The sequence below is a fragment of the Chiloscyllium plagiosum genome, chromosome 9 (genome assembly GCF_004010195.1).
Source record: "Chiloscyllium plagiosum isolate BGI_BamShark_2017 chromosome 9, ASM401019v2, whole genome shotgun sequence".
Taxonomy (NCBI): domain Eukaryota; kingdom Metazoa; phylum Chordata; class Chondrichthyes; order Orectolobiformes; family Hemiscylliidae; genus Chiloscyllium; species Chiloscyllium plagiosum.
Genome location: NC_057718.1, coordinates 70586763 through 70609312, shown reverse-complemented (window position 1 = coordinate 70609312; position 22550 = coordinate 70586763). Strand labels below are relative to the sequence as shown.

The 22550-nt window shown below is 40.9% G+C and overlaps 1 protein-coding gene across 4 annotated transcripts in view; it reads right to left on the bottom strand.

The window, feature by feature from the left end:
• Nucleotides 1-22550, bottom strand: part of ezrb (ezrin b) — a 126426-nt gene that overhangs the window by 17738 nt on the left and 86138 nt on the right. For all 4 annotated transcript variants that reach the window (XM_043696174.1, XM_043696171.1, XM_043696173.1 and 1 more), the window contains 5 exons: nt 18220-18494; nt 16678-16761; nt 14787-14933; nt 4637-4733; nt 2821-2984 (listed from right to left, as the gene is read on the bottom strand). In XM_043696174.1, coding sequence (XP_043552109.1) covers nt 2821-2984; nt 4637-4733; nt 14787-14933; nt 16678-16761; nt 18220-18494 — 767 coding nt within the window. The remainder of the gene's footprint in view (nt 1-2820; nt 2985-4636; nt 4734-14786; nt 14934-16677; nt 16762-18219; nt 18495-22550) is intronic.

Sequence of the window (22550 nt, the reverse complement as noted above, 5' to 3'; positions counted from 1 at the left end):
GTGGAACTGAGAAATAAGAAAATAAGTACCATAACTTATGGGGATTGTACTATAGATCCCTTGGTAGTCAGTGGGAAACTGAGAAACAAATTTGTCAGGAAATTTCAGTTATCTGTAAGAATAATAGGGTAGTTATGGTAGGGGATTTTAACTTTCCAAACATAGAATGGGACTGCCATAGTGTTAAAGGTTTAGATGGAGAAGAATTTGTTAAGTGTGTACAAGAAAATTTTCTGATTCAGAATGTGGATGTACCTGAGAGAGATGGTGCAAAACTTGACCTATTCTTGGGAAATAAGGCAGGGCAGGTGACTGATGTGTCTTTGGGGGAGCACTTTGGGGCCAGCAATCATAATTCTATTAGTTGCAAAACAGTGAGAAAAGGATGGACCAGATCTAAAAGTTGAAGTTCTAAATTGGAGGAAGGCTAATTTTGACAGTTTTAGGCAAGAACTTTCAAAAGCTAATTGGGGGCTGATGTTCATAGATAAAAGGATGGCTGAAAAATGAGAAGCCTTCAGAGATGAGATGAAAGTCATCCTGTAGGGGATGAAAGTATATTCCTGTTAGGGAGAAAGGAAAGTCTGGTAGGTGTAGGGAATGCTGGATGACTAGAGAAATAGGTTTTGGTTAAGGAAAAGAAGGAATAGTGTCAGGTATAAACAGGATAGATAGAGTCAATTCAAAAGTATACTCCTACTGCCTTATACTTTAAGAGGGAAATCAGGAGGGCAAAAAGGGGACATGAGATAGCTTTGCAAATAGGGTTAAGGAGAATTTAAAAAAGGGTTTTTACACATACATTAAGGACAAAAGGGTAACTAGGGAGAGAATAGGGTCCCTCAAAGATCAGCAAGGCAAACTGTTCAGAGCAGTAGAAAATGAGGGAAGATACTAAATGAGTATTTTGCATCAGTATTTACTGTGGAGAAGAACGTGAAGGATATCGAATGGAGGGAAATAGATGGTGACATCTTGAAAAATGTCCATATTAGAGAGGAGGAAATGTTGGATGTCTTGAAACGCATAAAGGTGGATAAATCCCCAGGACCTGATCAGGTGTACCAGAGAACTCTGTGGGAAGCTAGGGAAGGGATTGCTGGGCCTCTTGCTGGGATGTTTGTATCATCGATAGTCACAGGTGAGGTGCCAGAAGACTAAGTTGGCTAACATGGTACCACTATTTAAGAAAGGTGGTAAGGATAATCCAGGGCACTATAGATTGGTGAGCCTGATGTTGGTGGTGGGCAAGTTGAAGGGAATCCTGAGGGACAGGCAAGGCAAGGACTGATTAAGGAATAAATCAACATGGTTGTGTGTGAGAAATCATGTCTCTCAAACTTGAGTTTTTTGTTATTCTTCAAAGAAGATTGATGAGGGCATAGCAGTAGATGTGATCTATATGGACTTCAGTAAGGTGTTCGACAAGATTCCGTATGGGAGACTGGTGAGCAAGGTTAGATTTCATGGAATACAGGGAGAAATTGCCATTTGGATACAGACCTGGCTCAAAAGGTAGAAGACAGAGGGTGGTGGTGGTGGAGGGTTTTTTTTCAGACTGGAGTCTTGCGACCAGTAGAGTGCCACAAGAATTGGTGTGGATCCACTACCTTTCGTCATTTATATAAGCAATTTGGATGTGAGCATTACAGTTAGTAAGTTTGCAGATGACACCAAAATTGGAGTAGTGCACAGCAAAGAAGATTACCTCAGATTACAACGAGATCTTGATCAGATGGGCCAATGGGCTGATGGAGTGGCAGATGGGAGTTTAAATTTAGAGAAATGAGGGGTGATGCATTTTGGGAAAGCAAATCAGAGTAGGACTTCTACACTTAATGGTAAGGTCCTAGGGAGTGCTGCTGAACAAAGAGACCTTGAAGTGCAGGTTCATAGTTCCTTGGAAGTGGCGTTGCAGGTAGATAGCATAGTGAAGGCATAGTGAAGTAGATAGCATAGTGAAGCATAATGTTCTGACCAATAAAGGAAAGCACCGAGTATAGGAGTTGGGGCATTGGTTAGGCCACTGTTGGAACATTGCGTGCAATTCTGGTCTCCTTCTGTAGGAAGGATGTTGTAAAACTTGAAAAGGTTCAGAAAAGATTTACAAGGATGTTGCCAGGGTTGGAGGAATTAGAGCTGTAGGGAGAGATTGAATTGTCTTGGAGCAGTTTTCCCTGGAGTGCCAGAGGCTTATGGAGGTTTATAAAATCATGACAGGCATGGATAGTATAAATAGACAAGGTCCTTCCTCTGGGATGGGTGGAGTCCAGAACTAGATGGCATAGGTTTAGGGTGAAAGAGGGAAAGGATATAAAAAGGGACAACTTTTTCATGCAGAGGGTGATGAGTGTATGGAATGAGCTGCCAGAAGAAGTGCTGGAGGCCATTATAATTGCAGCATTTAAAAAGGCATCTGGATGGGTATACAAATAAGACCGGTTTAGAGGGACATGGGCCAAATGTTGACAAATGGGACTAGTTTGGGTTGGAATATCAGGTCGATGTGGATGAGTTGGGCCAAAGGGTCTGTTTCTATGCTGTACATCTCTATGACTCTATATAGAAAAGAGTAGACAACCTGTAATCAAGTTCCACAACAATCGATGAGCTAAAGAAACAAGTCTCCGGGCTAAACGCTGGGCTGTATACCATACTTTGCTTTCCATAGTGCCATCTAGCAGAATAAGTAGATGGAGCCTGGGAATAACATCTCATTAAATACATCACCTTGAGTGAGTGTGCTATCTTTGAGTCAAGAATGAATCAAAATCACTTCTTTTGTCAAGTATGGAGAAAAGGATACATAAGGTCCAATACCTTTCCAATTGTCTCTTGTGCTTTTCCTCACGAGCCTGGGCCTTCATCTGCTGTACTTCAATGGTATCAGGTTTTCGACGCTTCATGTACAACTCATGGTTGCCCATACACAACTGCAAGATTCTTTTGTTTATTCTTAGACGTGGAGCATAGAAAATAAAATCCTGTAAACAGTATAAGTGTGTTCAATTTATTTCCATATCTAAGCTTTGCCCCAACAAATCTGAAAATCGGTCTTCAGGTAGACATTCACTTCCTTCCATGGAATCAGAGTCCAACATTCTTTTATTACCCCAAAAGGTCGGGGGGGGGACTATAAATCTGAAGAACCAAATTTAGTATGTAATCTCCAAATCAAGAAACTACGAACAAGATTCCACCTTTTGTTGCTCTTATTTCAAACTAACCAAGAGTGGAAATTGAGAACTGCAAATCTTTTGCCACTGTTCAACAAACAAGAGATGGATAATCCTAGTTATTACAGCCAATGTCAGTGGCTGTACAATGGCTATACCAGACTATCAAAGTGAATAGTTTGGAGAATTACTAGTTAATAAAAGAGAATCTCAAAAAGAACTGTCAAATGTCTTTTGAGAGTGTCACAAAACAAAAAAAAACTTATTGGAGAAGATGTACAATTAAAACAATGCTCATGAACAGAGTATTCTAAGTTTATTTAACGGGTAGAAGCAAATGTCAATTATATTTGGAAGCAATGTTTTGTAACTAATATGAACCTCTAATTTCCTCTGATCTGGAGGAAATTTTATTGCCTTGGTTGATTTTGGGGATGAAGTTTAATTGAAAATAGGGAAAACTAAGAACTCGCATTAAAGAGGGAATTTGTGCTGGTTTGGGGAGGGTGACAGATCAGGTGAAAGACAGAGTGAGGTGGGGATTGCTTAAGTGAGGGAGACCAGGCAATGGGGCAGAAAACACAAGGTAGATGAGTGTGAAGGAAGAGGAGAAGGTGCAAACCTGGTCTTGAACAAAACATATAGCAGTGCACCAGAGGTTGCTTATTTGACCTATAAGAATGTAAACTTGGACAGGTAGGACAATTTCAAAACATGCAACTGATAAACATATTAGCATGGCAAACTTCAGAAGTACACAGGCTGGTGGAATGGACAATGAGTGCTCATTAAATTTAATGCAGAGTTGTGAAGTGATTCATCTTGGGAAGAAGAACAATGAAAGGCAATAAAAACTAAAGCGCGCAATTCCAAGAGTTACCTAGAAGTACCTGCGCGCAAATTAAAAGAAATTGGGGTGGGGCGTGGCTGAGAAAACGAGTAAGGCACGTGGTTTAGATTAGATTAGTGTGGAAACAGGCCCTTCGGCCCAACAAGTCCACACCGACCCGCCGAAGCGAAACCCACCCCTACCCCTACATTTACCCCTTACCTAACACTACAGGCAATTTAGTATGGCCAATTCACCTGACCCTGCACATCTTTTGGATGGTGGGAGGAAACCGGAGTACCCGGAGGAAACCCACGCAGACATGGGGAGAACGTGCAAACTCCACACAGTCAGTCGCCTGAGGCGGGAATTGAACCCGGATCTCTGGCGCTGTGAGGCAGCAGTGCTAACCACTGTGCCGCCCACCGTTTGGGCCTTTATAAAACAAGAACAGAGACAAACTTTTACTCTGAAGTATTAACTTAACAAAATAGCACCAGTGGAAAATAGTCAATCCTGTTAAATAAAACAGATTAAGTGCACATGAAATCCAAGAATTAGTGCAACAGTAACAGTTCTAAACATTCAGAAACAATCTTTCCATACAAGAACTAATCCTTGGAGAACTCACCGGTGCTTTCTTGTCAATGGGTTTGATGACAAATTTCTTGTCATTGAATGAGATATTGCGGATTTCACTCCATGGGAAACCAATCTTGGGTGTTAATCTAAGATTGAAAAGACATCTTCAGTTTTAGGCTGGGCATCAACTAAAGGATTTAATTCCATACATAATCGGCAACTGTCCAGTCATTATAGACCTATTATTATTTGAGCTGAATTTTCTGTACATTGAGAAAAAGTAATCATTTAAACAGGTGAAATCTTAGAACTTGTCATTTGATTGTCATTAAAATTTGGAAGTGAAATTCCGAGACAGACAGTTATCAATTTAGTCTCAGAATGCAAATCTTCTCTTCTACCTCCCAATTTAAATCTTGCTTGAATAAAAAGAACAGGAATGATGGAATTTAGTTATGCAATTGAACCTATTTTTGGTTTCTTTACTCTAAACAATATTTTATTGACTGGCTTTTCTTTAAAACAAGAAAGCAACCCTCAGAGTCGCGAGTGCAATTCTTGAAGAACAAGGACTGGAGTTGGTTTAGTGATTTCCTATGGTGCACAATTGAGACTGCTGTGGTGCATTCTGGAAAGGTTGAGGTTATTTACCTTGGATCAGAAGGGTACAAGGGGAAAAGGTGAACATATTTAAGAGGTTGATGAAATCATGGAGGGTTTTGATGGTATTAAAAAAGGTTTCCAGAAACATGGGATAGGTGGCGTTTGGCTGAAGCAGACAGCAGGAGGATAAAAAAAGCAAAAATTGAAATTTCCCTGTATTTCATTATTGAACTATTTAATATATTTGCTATTTTCTGTTCTTAAAGCCATTTTTAAAAAAACCTAAGCTGACACCCACTGCCCTTTGATTGAGCCTCAATTTTGTCAACCACTTTCAAAACTTAAAATCTACAGACATAGTTTACCAAATTCCCATCAACCATGTTCATTAATTCATCAAAACATTTAATTAGTCAAAGAGAATGCCTTTTGGAAATCCATCCAGTTCTGAAACCACTCCGAAATGCCTGTTAATTATGCCCCCAATTATTTCCTACAACTAATGTAAGTTGCCCTGCCTTCCTTACTTTTCTTGATAAAGGGTTTGCCATTTCCAAAACTCTGGCATCTCTACATAATGTAGGGATACTTAGGGTCCCACCGTGCATCATGTATTTCGTTGTTCTGCCCAAATGATCATTTATTCAGATTGAATTTCATTTGCCACTGACAAGCCCATCTATATTCTTCTGTAGCCTCAGGCTAGCCTTACCACCCCAGTTATCAGACCAGTCAGAACCTCCTTTGTCTATGCGAACTTCATTTGGTGTATCACAGTCCTCCCCGATTTTTGTACTCACCTCATCCTTCTCACTAGTGAAGTCTGACAAAGCATTCTCTTAAAATTCTACCCATGTTGTGTGACTCCATGCACAAACGTCATCCTTAAATAGGCCCTACTCTCTTCCTTTCTATCCTTAATCTAACTGTAAAATAACTCCGGATTTTTCTTAATTCTTCCAGATTTATTTCATGTTCCCTTTTTGCTCTCCTGACTTCCTTTAAGTTGTCCCTTGCATAAACTGTACTCCTCTATGGCTTCAGTGTTTTGAGCCCTCAGCATAGAATACAACACAGGAACAGACCCTTCAGCCCACAATATCATACCAAACATGAGACACATGTTTAATCAATCCCATCTGCATGCCTGTAGTCCATATCCTTCCATTCCTTGCATATTCATGTGATTATGCAAGAGCCTCTTCAACACTCCTAACGAACCTGCCTCCATCACCACCTCTGGAAGACTACTACCACTGTTGAAATCCTGCCCTCACATCTCATTTGAACTTTCCCCCTCTCACCTTAAATGTATTAAGCATTGCAACTCTGGGGGGAAAAAGATTTGACTGTCAATCCTAACTATAATTATCATAATTTTATACCTTCTATCAAGTCAATCCTCAGCCTCCACCACTAGACAAAACCACCTCAGTTTTTCTAGCCTCTTATTAACACAAATAAATACCCTCTAATCTAGGCAGCATCCTGGTGAATCTCATATTCCCTCTCCAAAGCTTGTAAAGTAGCAACTGGAATTGAACACAATACTCCAAGTGTGGCCAAACCAAAGTCTTTTCTTTTCCACCCTACCTATGTGGCCACCTTCAGGGAGCTATGGACTTGGAACCCCAAGATCACTCTGTACCCCAATGTTGTTCAGGGCCTGCCATTAGCTATAAACTTTTCCATAACATTTGATTGCCCAAAGTGCAGCTGCTGTTTCTTCACCTATACCTACAACCATATCAGACTGTATCCTTTGACAAACTTCTACACTATCCACCACTCCACTGATCTTTGGATCATCTACAAACTTACTAATCCAACCATCTACATTTTCATCCACGTCATTTATATGTCATAGAGGTCCCAGTACAGATGCCTGTGGAACACCACTAGTCATAGAACTCCAACCTTCTACCACTACCCTCTGCCTTCTATGTGCAAGGCAATTCTGAATTCATGCGGCCAAATCATCGTGGATGCCGTGTTATCTTAAAATCTTCTGGATGAACCTATGAGGAAAGCTAATGGCATGCGCTCCTTCAAGGCAAGAGGATTGAGTATTGGAGTAAGGATGTTTTGCTGCAGTTACACAGGGCCTTTGTGAAGCCACACCTTGTGTGCATGTTTGGTCTCCTTGTCTAAAAGATGGACATCTTGCTATTGAACAAGTTCACCAGATTGATTCCTGGGACAGATTAGATTAGATTAGATTAGTGTGGAAACAGGCCCTTCGGCCCAACAAGTCCACACCGACCCGCCGAAGCGAAACCCACCCATACCCCTACATTTACCCCTTAGCTAACACTACGGGCAATTTAGCATGGCCAATTCACCTGACCCTGCACATCTTTGGACTGTGGGAGGAAACCGGAGCACCCGGAGGAAACCCACGCAGACACGGGGAGAACGTGCAAACTCCACACAGTCAGTCGCCTGAGGCGGGAATTGAACCCGGGTCTCTGGCGCTGTGAGGCAGCAGTGCTAACCACTGTGCCACCCACAGCAGGACTGACATATAAAAGGAAAGACCGGGCTTGCATTTGCTGAATTTAGAAGATGGGGGTGGGACAGGAGAAGAGATCTTTAGACATTCAATCCTGACGGGACTTGAAAGGCTGGGTGTGGGGAAGAAGTTTCCAAATGCTGGGGAAATCCAAAGCAAGAGGTCACTGTCCAAGAATAAGGGATAACCCACTCAGGACTGAGACAAGGAAGACATTCTTCATTGACAGAGTTGTGAACCTGTGGAATTCTCCCACAAGAAACTGTAGGGGCCAGTTCATTACATATTTTCAAGGGGGAGCTGGATGTAGTCCTCGAGGCTAAAAGGATCAAGGGAGCAAGCAGGAATGGGATACTGAAATTGCACGATCAGCCATGATTGTATTGAATGGTGGTGCAGGCTAGAGGGGCTGAATGGCCTACTCCTCCACCTACTTTCTATGGGGGTCAAAAACCTTACTAAAATCCACGTAGATAACATCCACTGTTCTACCCTTTCAATCACCTTTGAATTTTGAGGTAACAATCAAGTTAGTAAGGCATGACCTCCCTGCACAGAGCCATGCTGACTGTCCCTAATTAGGCCATGCTTTTCCAAATGCATGCAAATCCGATCCCTAATAATTCTTTCCAACCGCTTCACAACCAACCATCGATGCAGACTCACCGGTCTATAATTTCCTGGATAATCCCTGCTTTCATTCTTGAACAGATGAACAAATTTAGTTACTCACCAGCATTCAAAGACCTCTCCAGTGGCTAACAAGGATACAAAGATCTTGGTCAAGATCCCAGCAATCTTTTGCTTCTCTAAATAACCTGGGGTAGATACCATCAGGCCCTGGGGACATACCACCTTAATGCTCTTCAAGAGACCCAACACCACTTCTTCCTCAATCTCAAAATGCCATAGCATATCATCATGCTTCACATAAATCTCACTAACCCCAATATTCTTATCCTGTTTGAATATGGAATGCAAAATACTTATGATCTCACTCATATCCTCTGCCACCAAGCACAATTTCCCTCCTTTATTGGCAGTGTCTGTAAGGAGAGAAAAGAGCTGACGCTTTGAGTCTAACTGACACTTTGTCAAAGCTAAAAAAAGGGGGAGAAATAGGAAGGTATTTATGCTAGGCTGAGAGAAGGTGAGTCATGGCTCCAGAAGCCAAGGTAGTAATAAAGAGGTGATAATGACAGTGCATAGAGAGGTTATAGGGAGATTAGGAGCTGTGAATAACCAAGGCTGAAGCCAGTGCTATATGACAAAATATGGGGGGGGGGGGGGGAAAATGGGTGAAGCAGAGGCAAAATGGAAAACAGAAGGGTAGCAAAGGGGGAAGAGGAGAGGAAAAAGGTGATGAGAGTGGGGAGCGAGAGAAAGAGAGACAAATCAATCAAGAAATAAGAGGTAAAGAACAGTGAAAAAATTTTAAAATAAAATGAAAATTATTTTCATTTGTATCTTTTTATATATTTTTTTCCACTGTTCACCCACCCTCTCTCAGCCTAGCCGAAATACCTCCCTATTTCTCCCCTTTTTTAAAGTTTTGACAAAGGGTCAGTGAGACTCAAAATGTCAGCTCTTTTCTTCCTTAGATGCTGCCAGACCACCTAAGATTTTCCAGCATTTTCTCTTTTGGTTTCAGATTCCAGCATCCGCAGTAATTTGCTTTTTTCCCCTCCTTTATTGTTGAATGGTCCTACCTTCTCTCTCGTTATCCACTAGTTTTTGATGAATGTATAGAATGCCTTGGGATCCTCTTTAACACTTCTTGCCAAGGTCATTTCATGGCCCCTTCTTGCTCAAGTTCTTTCTTGCTTTATATTCCTCATGGGCCCTGGCTGATTTTAGTTTCCTAAACCTTATGTATGCTTCTTTTCTCCTCTCGATTAAATTCACAACGTCATTATCCAGGAGTCTCTTACCTTGCCATCCTTGTCCTTCCTCCTTACTGGAACATGCCAGTCCTGAATTCTGATCAGGTCTTTAAACTCCCACATATCAAAATGTGGACTCGCCTGATAACAGCTTCTCCCAAATAACAGTCCTTAGCTCCTGCCTTATACAGACATAATTTGCTCTTCCCCAGTTTAGTAACACAAGGTCCTGACTTATCCTTATTCATAGCTGCCTTGAAAAAAAAGAGTTGCGATCACGGTTTCCAAAATATTCTCCTACTGAAAGGTCAGCCACCTGGCCAGGTTCATTAGCCAGTACACGGTCTATTATGGCCCATTCTCTAGTTGGACTATCCACATACTATTTCAAGAAACCCTTTTGGATGCACTTAAATTCTGCCCGGTATAAGCCTTTTGCTCTAAGTCCCAGTCAATGTTGGGTAGTTAAAGTCACCTACTATGGCAACTTTGTTTTTATTGCATCTTTCTACAATCTGCTACAGATCTGTTCCTCAATCTCAGTGGCTGTCAGGAGGACTATAATATAAAGTAAAAACAATGACTGCAGATGCTGGAAACCAGACTCTGGATTAGTGGTGCTGGAAGAGCACAGCAGTTCAGGCAGCATCCGAGGAGCAGTAAAATCGACGTTTTGGGCAAAAGCCCTACAGCAGGAATACAGGCAGAGTGCCTGAAGGGTGGAGAGATAAATGAGAGAAGGGCGGGGGTGGGGAGAAAGTAGCATAGAGTACAATAGGTGAGTTGTGGAGGGGATGAAGGTGATAGGTCAAGGAGGAGGGTGGAGTGGATAGGTGGAAAAGAAGATAGGCAGGTAGGACAAATCATGGGGACAGTGCTGAGCTGGAAGTTTGGAACTGGGGTGAGCTGGGAGAAGGGGAAATGAGGAAACTGTTGAAGTCCACTTGTAGAGAGAGGAGAGGAGGACTATAATATAATCCTATCACAGCGACTACACCCATCTTATTTTTGAGCTCCACCCACATCCATTGAGGCAATGTTGAGTGCAGACCCAATATTCTCCCTGATTAGTAATGCAACTCCTCCAACTCTTACCTTCCTCTCTATCTCATCTAAAACAAATGAAGTCTTGGAATGTTGATCAGCCAGTCCTGTCCCCCTCTCAACCAAGTCTCTAATGGCCCTAACATCATAGTCATATATTGATCCAGGCTCTAGGCTCCTCTGCCTTACCTATAAATACTCCTTGCATTAAAATGAACATACTTCAGCCCATTAGTAGCATCATGTTCATTTACCTGTCTCTACCTATCCATCCTTTCTAATTTACTGGTCCTATCATCTACCTTCCCCCTCAATCTCTCCTCTTGCGAAACTGTTGCTCTGGTCCCAGCCCCCTGCCACCCTAGTTTATGGTTTCTACAGAAGCCTCCCCTTCTCTTTATCCAATCCTGTACAGTATGATTTAATGATTCTGCCTATTAATTTTCACTTGCTCCAATTCAACTGTATTTTGTTCTCACCTACAGGGAGTACTCAAAAGTTCTAAAGAATCACTGGACTAAACACAGTAGATCAGTTTCTCTATAGATACTAGACTTTGAGTGTGTAGCATTATTTACTCAAAATGTCTAACTTGAAACATGTGTTGTTGGAAAAGCACAACAGGTCAGGCAGCATCCAAGGAGCAAGAGAATCGACATTTCGGGCATAAGCTCTTCTTCGATTCCAGGGGGGGGGGGGGGGGGGGGGGGACAGGGGGACTGCCATTCTGCTCTTACATACTTTGTTACTTGCATTCTTCTCTTCATTTGTAAACTTTTGTACTGATCGATTTCTCCCAAAGAATTCCCCTAACATACAGCATGGATCTATCTCCTACTTCAAGAAATCCTGGCATTGGTTCACCTTGCTAAAAATCATCTCACTTATCCTCTACACAATCTGAAAATGGAGGAGGATTCATTATGGTCACCATATTTCTGGTCAGTCCTCCAAATTTTAGTTTTTTTAAAAGCAATATTCTCACACACCTTTGGAGCAGATGGGATAAGTAGTTGGTAGGGCTAAGTGGAAAACCTTTAGGTTGGCAAGTTAGTAGTATGCCACAGGGATTAACTGTTGGCAACCTATATTAATCATTTTAACGAAAGGTGACAATGTGTCACCTTAATAATAGATAGGTACCTTATTTGAATGGAGCGACTACAGACTTTCTGGGTGCCCTGGTAATTAAATCTCAAAAAGAATAGTCTGCAAGAACTGCAAGCCATTAGGAAGACAAAAGAAATACAATGTATTAAAAGGGGATAGAAAATAAAAGTAGAGAACTGTTACTATAGCTAAATAGGAGTTTTGTTACACATTTGGAATACCTTGTACAACTTTGGTTTAAATGTTGTACTATAAAAAAGGTCAACAAAAATTCACTTGACTCATTCCTTGAATGAAGGATCATAAGGGAACATTGACCAAGTTGGACAAGTGAAGAATTTTGCTTCCTCTAAGGTTTGTAAATGTGGAATTCCCTTTCCCGAGAGAAGTAGAGGCTATGTACTTGCATATCTAACCAAGTATTGACGGTCAAGGTAGTCCAGGGGTGTGGGGGCCAGACGAAGTAGAGTTGAAACTACAAATCAGATTAGCATGATCTTATCAAATGTCAGAGCAGCCTCAGGGGCTAAATGGCCTACTCCTGCTAACATCTGTTTTTAAATGCACCTGTTTAGATGGATTATGACAAAACTCTGAAGAAGGTAGTGTTGAGCCCAGGCCTTCTGCTCTAGAGGTAGGGATACTAATGTTTGTACTTGTGACTATCTATTCCAAAATGTTCAAATGTTGAAAGTGGCACATCCCATTATTTTAGGTGGCGACCATCTACGAACCTAAACCTGTGTCTGTGACAACTAAACCCAGAAAGACCAAGGGAACCCTCCACTTGCTTGATACTCTGCTTGGGCTCTAGTTTCCCTTTAATTTTGGGAGCACTATGCTTGAACTCAAGGTGGAGATTCTTCCACACGTGAAACCCACCAAGACAATGATGTTCGTGGAAGTTCAAAAAGGTTCATGTAATTCATGTTAAAAAAAAACCTACAAGTTTGAACAAGGTACAAATTAGATGGAGGGGAATAACTTTAATGCCTAGAATGTGGTTCTGTGAAACTACACATTAATTCATGATCCACACTTAATTCAATGGAAATTTTTGAATTTCCACCTGTAGTTTATATAAATGGTCTAGCTTAGAGAAAAAGATAGCAATCATTTAAATGATGTCAAATGGATTATTCTCTGCTCCCCTAAAGTGGTTCATCTACTCTCACCTAATCTTTATCTCTCTCTGCTCTTGCTCTCAGGCCTCAACTCTGTTTGTTTTCCCCAACCCTTATGCAAGTCTGGCTCTATCCTGAAACTGCTCTTCAGCATTGGGTCACTTGTCCCAATATCTCTTTATGGAGCATAGTGTAAAACATGTTGAAAAAGCCCCTTGGAAGGTTTTATCATAGAGTTAAAATGTTATTTATTATATGATAGTGCCTATTGTAAAAGATTTAATAGCTACACACTTGGAAAATAGTGGCAGATTGGAAAGAGTCAGCAAGGATTCATGAAAGCATACTGGACAAATCTACTGGGATTCTTCAAGAATGTACCTAGTAAAGTTGATAAATATGTGTAGTTTATTTGGCCTTACAGGAGGTTTTCAACAAACTCTAATGTAACAGTTTAGCATGTAAAATTAAAGCACATGGCATTGGGGGATAGTATAGGGACATGGATAGAAAACTGTTTGGCACAGGAAACAAAGAAAGAATAAACAGGTCTTGGTTAAAATAGTCCCTGCCCCAATGACTAGTTGGGAGAAGGGCTAGGACCCCAGCTGTTCACAATATATATTAATGATTTAAATAGGGGAAAAAAAACATGTAAATACCACTAAATTTGCAGACAAAGCTGGGTGCGACGATGAGCTGTGAGGCAGATGCAAAGATGTTTCAGTGTGATTTGGACAAGCTGAGTGAACAAATGTGGATAGATGGGAGATTATCAACATTGGGAATGGCTAGACTGACACACAAGGAAAGGCTAAAGCAGTTAGAAATATAAATCATTGGAGCTCAGAAGAATAAAAGGTGATGTCATAGAAATCCAGGACTAGATACACGTAGGACATTCCCAATGGAGTTCAGAACCAGAGGATACAGTCTAAAGAATATTGGGTAAACCATTTTAGAAGAGATAAAAGAAAAATTTATTCACCAAGAGGGAGTGGCCAGCCTACAGAATTTACTACCATAGAAAGCAGTCAATGTCAAAACCTTGTATGATTTCAAGGAGGGGTTGGGTATAACACTTGGAGCTAAAAGTGATTGAAGGATATGGCAGAATGGTGGGGACAAGTTGAATGATCAACCATAGCCACAACGAGTAGAGGAGCATAGAATCTCTACAGTGTGAAAACAGGCCATTCAGCCCATTGACTCCAGACTGACCCTCTGAGCACATCTCACCAAGACCCATCTCCCTACTCTATCCTTGTAATCCTTAATTTCCTGTGGCTTATCTACCTTGCCTGCACATCCTGGACATATGGGCAATGTAGCATAGCTGGCCTTTGGACTGTGGGAGGAAACCCATGCAGACATGGAGAGAACATACAAACTCCACATAGACAATCACCCAAGGATGGAATCGAACCTGGGTCCCCGGTGCTGTGAGACAGCAGTGCTAACCATAGAGCTGCCTTCAACAAACTTCTCCTGCTCAAATTTTCTATGACATTAAAGACACTAAGCAACTTGTTGGCAAGACAGGCTATCCACACACACCTTGACAGGAAAGATCCAAAACTGTTTTATACCAATTAATAGCTGAAGCAAAAAACAACTAAACTGTGAGCATAACATCATATTTATTCTACCATGTTCCATTGCAATTCAAAAACCAATTGATGTAGCTCAGGTTACATCTACAAAGATTGCCCCAATCAAACGAAATACTTTCTATATTCACTCAGCTGAATACCATAGGTGCCACACTCTTTACTGAAAAGGCATAAATTCTAAACAATTTAGACGTAAAATGCATTCTATACAGATCTAATATCTTTCATTGAGATTAATTCAGTCAAAGCTCATGCATTGCAAATGAATATGGAGAGATGAACATTTGAGAGATTAAAAGGCTGCACTTACCTGTCCTCTTTCTCATAGATATTGAGACCCAAAGCATCAACACCCAACCATAAGTCTGTTCCCTTCTTATTTTTGATGTCAAAGTAGTTAACACCATACATTTCTAGATCCTGGGCAATCTTCAGATACTCTAACATGGCATCCTCTCTGTTGAGGAGATGAACAATTTAAAACCAAATAAGTGAACAATGACTGAATTTCTCCAAAAATTAGAGTTTTCATATATTTTAAAATTAGAGACCAAGCAATCATAGGCAAGAGAATACCGATAATCTTTAAATTCTTATTTTTATTTTTCCTTACATTAAATTGATTACAGATGTCAAATTAAAAACTTCTCTTGCTTTGTCCCACAATTAGAACAAAAGTATATATGTTTTTTATTGGCCTAGGGTTCTAGAATGACAACTATACTTGTTTCTCACATGTATGACTATTTACATAGCTCTCAGTAGGTTCTCACTGAGTTAGTAAAGAGGGGAACTGTCAGCCCACTGGTTTGGTTACAAATCAAACACTGGATTGAAACACAATCGAAGAGTGTGGTGCTGGAAAATCACAGCTGGTCAGGCAGCATCCAAAGAGGAGAACTGACATTTCGGGCATAGTCCCTTCATCAGGAATGAGGCTGGTGGGCCAAGAGATAAATGGGAGGTCGATGGGGGGAGGTAGATGAAGGTGGAGCTGAAAGTGATAGGTTAGAGGAGAGTGGAGCAGATAGGTAGGAAGGAAGGTGGACAGGTAGGATTGTGTAAGAGGGCAGNTGCCCAGTTGGAAGGTTGGGTGGGGTGGGGGGGTGGGAGGAAAGAAAGAGAGAGAAGAGAAGATGGGGAAAATAGGGAAACTGGTGAAATCCACTTTGATGCCGTGTGGTTGGAGAGTCCCAAGGCGGAAGATGAGGCATTCTTCCACCAGGCATTGGATGGTTAAGGTTTGGCGATGGGAGGTGGTCCAGGACTTGCATGTCCTTGGCAGAATGGGAGGGGGAATTGAAGTGTTCAGCCACAAGGCGATGGGATTGGTTAGTGCGGGTGTCACAGAGATACAAATCATTTCAGAGAACATCTCTGGGACACCTGCACTAACCAACCCCACCACCCTGTGACTGAACACTTCAACTCCCCTTCCTGATGAAGGGCTTATGCCACAAACATGATTCTCCTGCTTCTGGAATGTTGCCAGACTGTGTGCTTTTCCAGCACCACACTCCAACTCTGATCTCCAGCATCTGCAGTCCTCACTTTCTCCTGCTGGACTGAAACAAACAGTATTTTCCAATCCTATGACAAGCTCCCTTAATGCTATTGCCAATGTACCATGTAAACTTTAATATTTCAACTACCAATTCAATTAAGATAGATTATGAAGTGTGAAAAGTTGCAAAATCTAGGTACACGACATCTGGTTTTGCATGGAAGAGGTGATCTTAGAGATTCAAAATAGCTTCTGTTTACATCTCTGGTGTGCATGCTGCAGAGGTTGATTGGGTTGAAGGAAATGCCCAAAAACCTACACTAAAAGAATGTGGCAAAGCACAAAATGGGTGCTCTGTCTGCAAGTGTAGTGATGGGCATGGAGTAATCTCACATTATTATCCTTGCACCATTTCTTTGGGAAGGGATAGGGATTATCTAAAACCCCAAAAGTGGTTTGCTTAGCTGTGTCATTGGGCTTATACATTCTGCCTGCAAGGATCTCATTATTCTGAATCCTTAACTCCGGGAGCTGAGAGCAAACTCAGTCTCCAAACACCCAACATTTCCACAAATCAAATTCAAGTTGTTCAAATTTCTACCACACAGTCTTATAACTCTTTCTCAACTTCAATAAAAGTGATTCCACCTTAATAAAAATACTTCCCATTAGCCAACTGGATTAGTCCAAAACTCACTTGTGCATGCCACGGTGTTCTTCGTGCCAAACCTGGATTCTCTCCTCCCATTGCTCTCGGGTAAGTTTATGCTGATCTATGACACTAAGAAAAGAGACACCTGGTAGTTTAACAGTTAGGACCAGCACAGAAGAAAGGCACACAGCTCATTGAATAAATAAACCATTAATTCTAATCCTATTTTCCTGCCCATGGTCTATAGCCTTGCCAGTTAGATCTGCACTTGAGGCACTTAAACGAGCATTTTAAACAAGCTAAGAATTTCTGTCTCAACCAGTTCAGCAGCAAATTCCAGACACTCCCCACCTTCTGGGTTGTATATGGAATGTGCTCAAGCTTTGAAAATGAGAAAATCTGGTAATTCAGATAATTCCTTCAGCCAGAAAACCAATATTGGTGGTCTAACAAGAGTCATAGGAGTGCAGATTTATGCATCACTAAAATGTCACAGTAGTTACAGAAAATTAAGGCGGCAAATAGAAAATTGTTATTTTTAAATCGAGTCTTAGAACACAAGTGCAGAGGTCATATACCAGCAATACAAAGTTCTAAGTTGACCACACCTGGTATATGGGTGATCAGATCTAGAGAAATATAACTTTGGAACTTTGAGTCAAAGTTGTGGTGATTTCATCTTTCATTCCCTCCACTTTCAAGGATTAATTTGTGAGGAGCTTTTGCGCAAAATGCAATTAATGCTGGCTCTAAAATTAACAAGATCAATAAATTTCTTGTTAACCATGAGGGTTAAGGGAATTGGTAGAAAACAGATTCAGAATAAAGCCAAAAGTGATGGTTTTAATTGTGGCCTTGGTTGAGCTAAATGTGGGGCTCGCATCCTTACCTTTCCCTGAAGTGAAATCATGGTGACCTTGAACAAAATGGAGATTGCTACCTATAGAGGAATTGATTACTACTAGAACAATATCCAAATGGAAACAGTTGTGAAAGCAGAATCCAATCTCTCAGGGGCAGCATAGTGGCTAAGTGGTTAGCACTGCTGCCTCAGTGCCAGGGACCTCAGTTGCCCGAGTGTGGAATCGAACAATATGCATGGAGTTTGCATGTTCTCCCAGCATTGAAATGGGTTTCCTCCAGGTGCTCTGGTTTCCTCCCCCAGTCCAAAAGATGTGCAAGTTAGGCAGATTGGTCATGCTAAAATTGTCCATAATGTCCAGGGCAATACTAGTTAGATGGGTCAGCTGTGAGATATGCAGGGTTACAGGGATGCAGTAAGGGGCTGGGTCTGGATGGGATGCTCTGAATGTTGTATGGACTCAATGGGCCAAATGGCCTTCTTCCACACGGTTCTATGTTCTACTTCATTCTGGTGTATCAACAACACTCTTCTCTATCCAAACAGCAGCCATCACCTTGAGGAGATTCCATTAATTGACTTCCCAAATTACAACCCCTGTGGAAATTCAGGGCCTGTGCATTATTAAAATATAACATTTTTAAATGCTGAGCTATGTAGAAGTTGAGGTTTGAAGCTTTCTCCAGCCTAAATCACAAGTCACAACATCCTATACATCTACCTACCGCTGTGGGAGCAGGCGGTCAGATGTAAGGTAACCCGTCTTGTGTGTTTCCACACTGAAATCTCCAAACTTGGCCTGGACTGCATAGGAAGCAAGCAACACAGCTGTTTCAGGAGGGCAGTACATTTCATCAGAAAGAATGCCTTCCTTGACCTGAAGGAAAAAGAGCTTCTGAGTAACCTCCTGGATTAGCTCCTCGGCCACATCCTCGGGAAAGAACTTGGCACGAAACTTGAACTGAGCAGGATTTTCTTTCTTCAAATCTTGATGAGATACCTATCAGCAAGACAGAAACTTTGATTATTTCTCAAAATGAAACTGAAAGGTGACAGTCCACTAGTAAAATGAATAGAAGAATTATAGGATAATTCAAGCATGAAAAAAAGACACCAATCAGCCCTTCACGTCTATGTTGACAATCTGTGCTGCAATTCCACCGTTCTATTCCAGTAGTGCTACAAGCTTACCTCCTAAAAAGCCCATTAAACATCCTTTTGAATTTTTTGTTATCAGTTTCCTTTTGCACAACAATGTGGGATATAGGTGAATTAATGTTATTTCTGCAAATTATAAGTTCTGATACAGAGTAAATGAATTCACATTAGTCTGTGATTGTTTTCTCAGCTAGGAGCTGAGTTAGCAAGAATGGGAACTACATAGAGGAAGGACTTAGCATGAGACGTGATTACAGAACAATGGTAGAAATACAGGCACTAGATAAAATGCTGTGAAAAAAAAAGGCCTTTATAAGTAGGTTTCCCACTTGTACAGACAGGAACAAACCCCAATTAAAAGGGCTTAGTGATAAGATGCTGTAAGGGGCAGCGCAGATGGAGGGAGTAGATAATGGTAAGCAAAGGATGGGATGACGTCAAACAACCTTATGGGAGGCAGAGATAGACATTTGTCACTGACAAGGCCGGATAAACAGAAGTTGTGGGATCAGTCTTAAGGAAATGAGTGACGTAAGCGGAAGAGGGGGCAAACAATGGAATAAGAAAAAATATGGGGATTCAAACTGTATAAATTGAGAGTTTGTTGGATTTGATGTGCATTTGTCATTGTCTTACCTGGCATTAGACATTGCACCCACTTGCAAGTGTACAAATAAAGCGGCACTACTAGTTCAGATTTTTAGTCTCTGACTGAAATTATTGAAGTGAGTGAGCTTTTGTTTCTCACAACAACTTCCAGGTTATTGCCATGCCCGGTTTTTGGATATTCGTCCTTAAATTCCATTTTCATCTCTCACCAAAAACCTCACATCTCCACTCCTTGAACCAATAGTTAATGAGGTCAGTTTTTAAAAAAACACTTGAGAGAAGTGAGGACTGTAGGTGCTGAAAATCAGAGTCAAACACTGTGGCCCTGCAAAACCACAGCAGGTCAGCCAGGATCCAAGGAGCAGGAGAGTCGACATTTAGGGCATAAACCTTTCATCAGGAATGTTAGATTTTCCTGCTCCTTTGACGCTGCCTGACCTGCTGTGGTTTTCCAGGTCTACACTTTGACAGTTTTCAAACATGTCTGTCATATTCAAATTAATTAAAGTAAAAATTAATTCACAATAAAATATTTCAATAAAAGTAAATAAACAACCAAGCTTTAGCATATTTACAAAATGTAAATGAAACACAAGACAATTGCAAGATGGCAATATATTACCACAACAAAACCTTTGAATTCTGATTGGTCAATTTTTCAGATTGAATCAATCCCAACATGTAAAGTCTAGCACTAAACCTTAGGGTGGGTTGACAAATCAGTTAGCAGTGTGGAATGTGCTGAGTGTAGAGAACTGGATGAAAGTTGGTGGAGCTGTTAACTAGTATGGTTTGCTAAAAGAGTCACGGTAGAGGTACTGGTGTTGGGTGGACACTAGATACCCAACGAGGGAGCAGCACTTTAAAATCTCGTGCTTCTAAATAAACCTTTTGGACTATAACTTGGTGTTGAAATTTTTAACTTTGCTGAAGTGAACTTATTGAGTGAGAATGGTAGTACATTGATAACACATTTATACAAATTAATGTGAAATGCAACATCTCTTTCCTACTTTTCAATTGCAGCTCAACAACAGTTAATAGGCTGTGTTCCCCCAACCAAATTTTAATTGTGGATTACAGTTAACTAATGAGCTGTCAATCTAGTTGAAAAGTTGTTTGTTAAAGCAATTTGAGAGAATCTGCAGAGTGACAAGAAGAATTTGGAAAGACTGGAGAATATATTGCAGAGGGTAGATGCTATGTAAAACAAAAAGTTGTAATTTTGTTTGCTAGATGTGGAAATTCATTCAGAAGTTATCAAAAAACAAAGTTAAATCTGGTGACGTTTCAGAATTTTATTCAAAGAAAGTCATAGCAGTTCGGATACCTATGAAATTTGACCTTAAATGGATAATTTGGTTAAATTCATTGCCATCTGCCCATTTTCACAAGGTGGATTGCTATGTCTTAAACCTGCATTTTGTTTGCTGCGCGGAAATTATGGACACTTCACGTGAAGAATTGTGGAAAAAGTATTTCCAATTGCTTCAACCTGAGTTGGAGATCAAGGGTGGGCTAGAATCAATGAAGCTCATACAGGATGCAGAAAATTTCTTGGATCTGATGTTCCAGGAGCAGACAGCCAGTAGCTAGAGAGAGTTCATAAAAGAATAGTAAGTGGAAAGCCTCCTACATGGTTAGAAAGATGCAGGCAGTGCAAAAACCTGTCAACATGACACTCACTGGTGTTGCAAGTGTACTCTAGACTGCCCATGTATTCTTCACCTTCAAATAAAAAGGGTTCACGTTTAAATAGGATTCCACATGCTGTGTGTGAAACTGTGACTGCAATTAGTCTGCAATGTCTTTGCAAGTTGCACAGAAATATCTGTGCGCTGTAACATTCACATCACAAAAACGTAGAACACAAAGAAACTAACCAGAGTTAAATCAATCATTGCTCCTCAGGGATTGATATAAGACCAACATGACATGGTGAAATAACAGGAAAACATCATGCTAATGAGGCCTATTATGGCTGAACAGTCAGCAACTTAATATACAGCATAATACACAGACAGCCCATCTTAAGCAGTGTTAAATTGCACGAGACAACCAGATACCTTTGGTCATTATGGTAGTGACCCAAAAACACAGCTTGCTGGTAAACAGACCAATTCGTATTGAGAGGCACATTTAATTCACAAGAAAAGCAACTGATCAGGTTGTGCCAGATTGATAGCACACAAGATTAAGATGCTGTCACAGTGTTCACAAAATTCCCTCATTTAAATTAAAATATAGCAGAACTCCCAAAAACACAATAATTTGGTGCTTTAGTTTCTAGATTTGGGTGTTAGATGCATAAAAACAAGCCTTTAAAGATTGGGAGCAAAGGTCTACACAAGTCAGGATTAACCGAAGCATTAAAAGATTCCCAAAAAAATTTCCATATTCAAATCCACTAGAAGTTCTGTTTTTTTAAGAAAACAGAAATCTAGAGTCCATCGACCATTTTGAGAGGAGATGCAGAGAAAAAACCTTGGTGATTTTCAGATGGGAGTGCTAGAAAGGAGAATTGAGTCATTAGTTACATCTACCCATTTGGAAGCATTCCAAAGAGAGGTGTTAGAGAAACCAAAGATACATAGCATTGAAGAGCTACTGAAGGTGGATATGGGTGGCATGGTGACTCAGTGGCTAGCACTGCTGCCTCACGACTGTCTGTATGGAGTTTGCACATTCTCCCAGTATCTGTGTGGGTTTCCTCCAGGTGCTCTGGTTTCCTCCCACAGTCCAAAGATGTGCAGGTTAGGTGAATTGGCCATTCTAAATTGCCCATAGTGTTAGGTGTATTAGTCAGAGGGAAATGGGTCTGGGTGGGTTACTCTTCGAAGGGTCAGGTATGGACTTCTTGGGCCGAAGGGCCTGTTTACACACTGTAGGGAATCTAAAGTACAAACTGAACTGACATTCACGAGAACACCCAAACAAAGCAAGATGTGTCACAGATGTAATCTTTTACACAAGAAAATGACCAGTTTTTAAATGACATGTGGCAGGAAAGAGTGGTAGTATGCAGAGTAGTTTGATATAGCTACAAGAGGCCACACATTCACCCAGACTGTGCAGGTGCATTTTCAATACCACAATAAAAGGCCAGCTGGTATCCAGTCAGGCATATAAATAAAGTGAGTGATTGTCAAACTAACCTTCAGAGTTAATAGCTCATGAGTAGCCCATTATCAAATGGACAAGGAGAACTGCATTATGTAGAAAGCAACAATCACAGGTTGTTTAGTCGTTGGAGCAGTCATAAATGGATCATGCAGGACATGTGTACCTT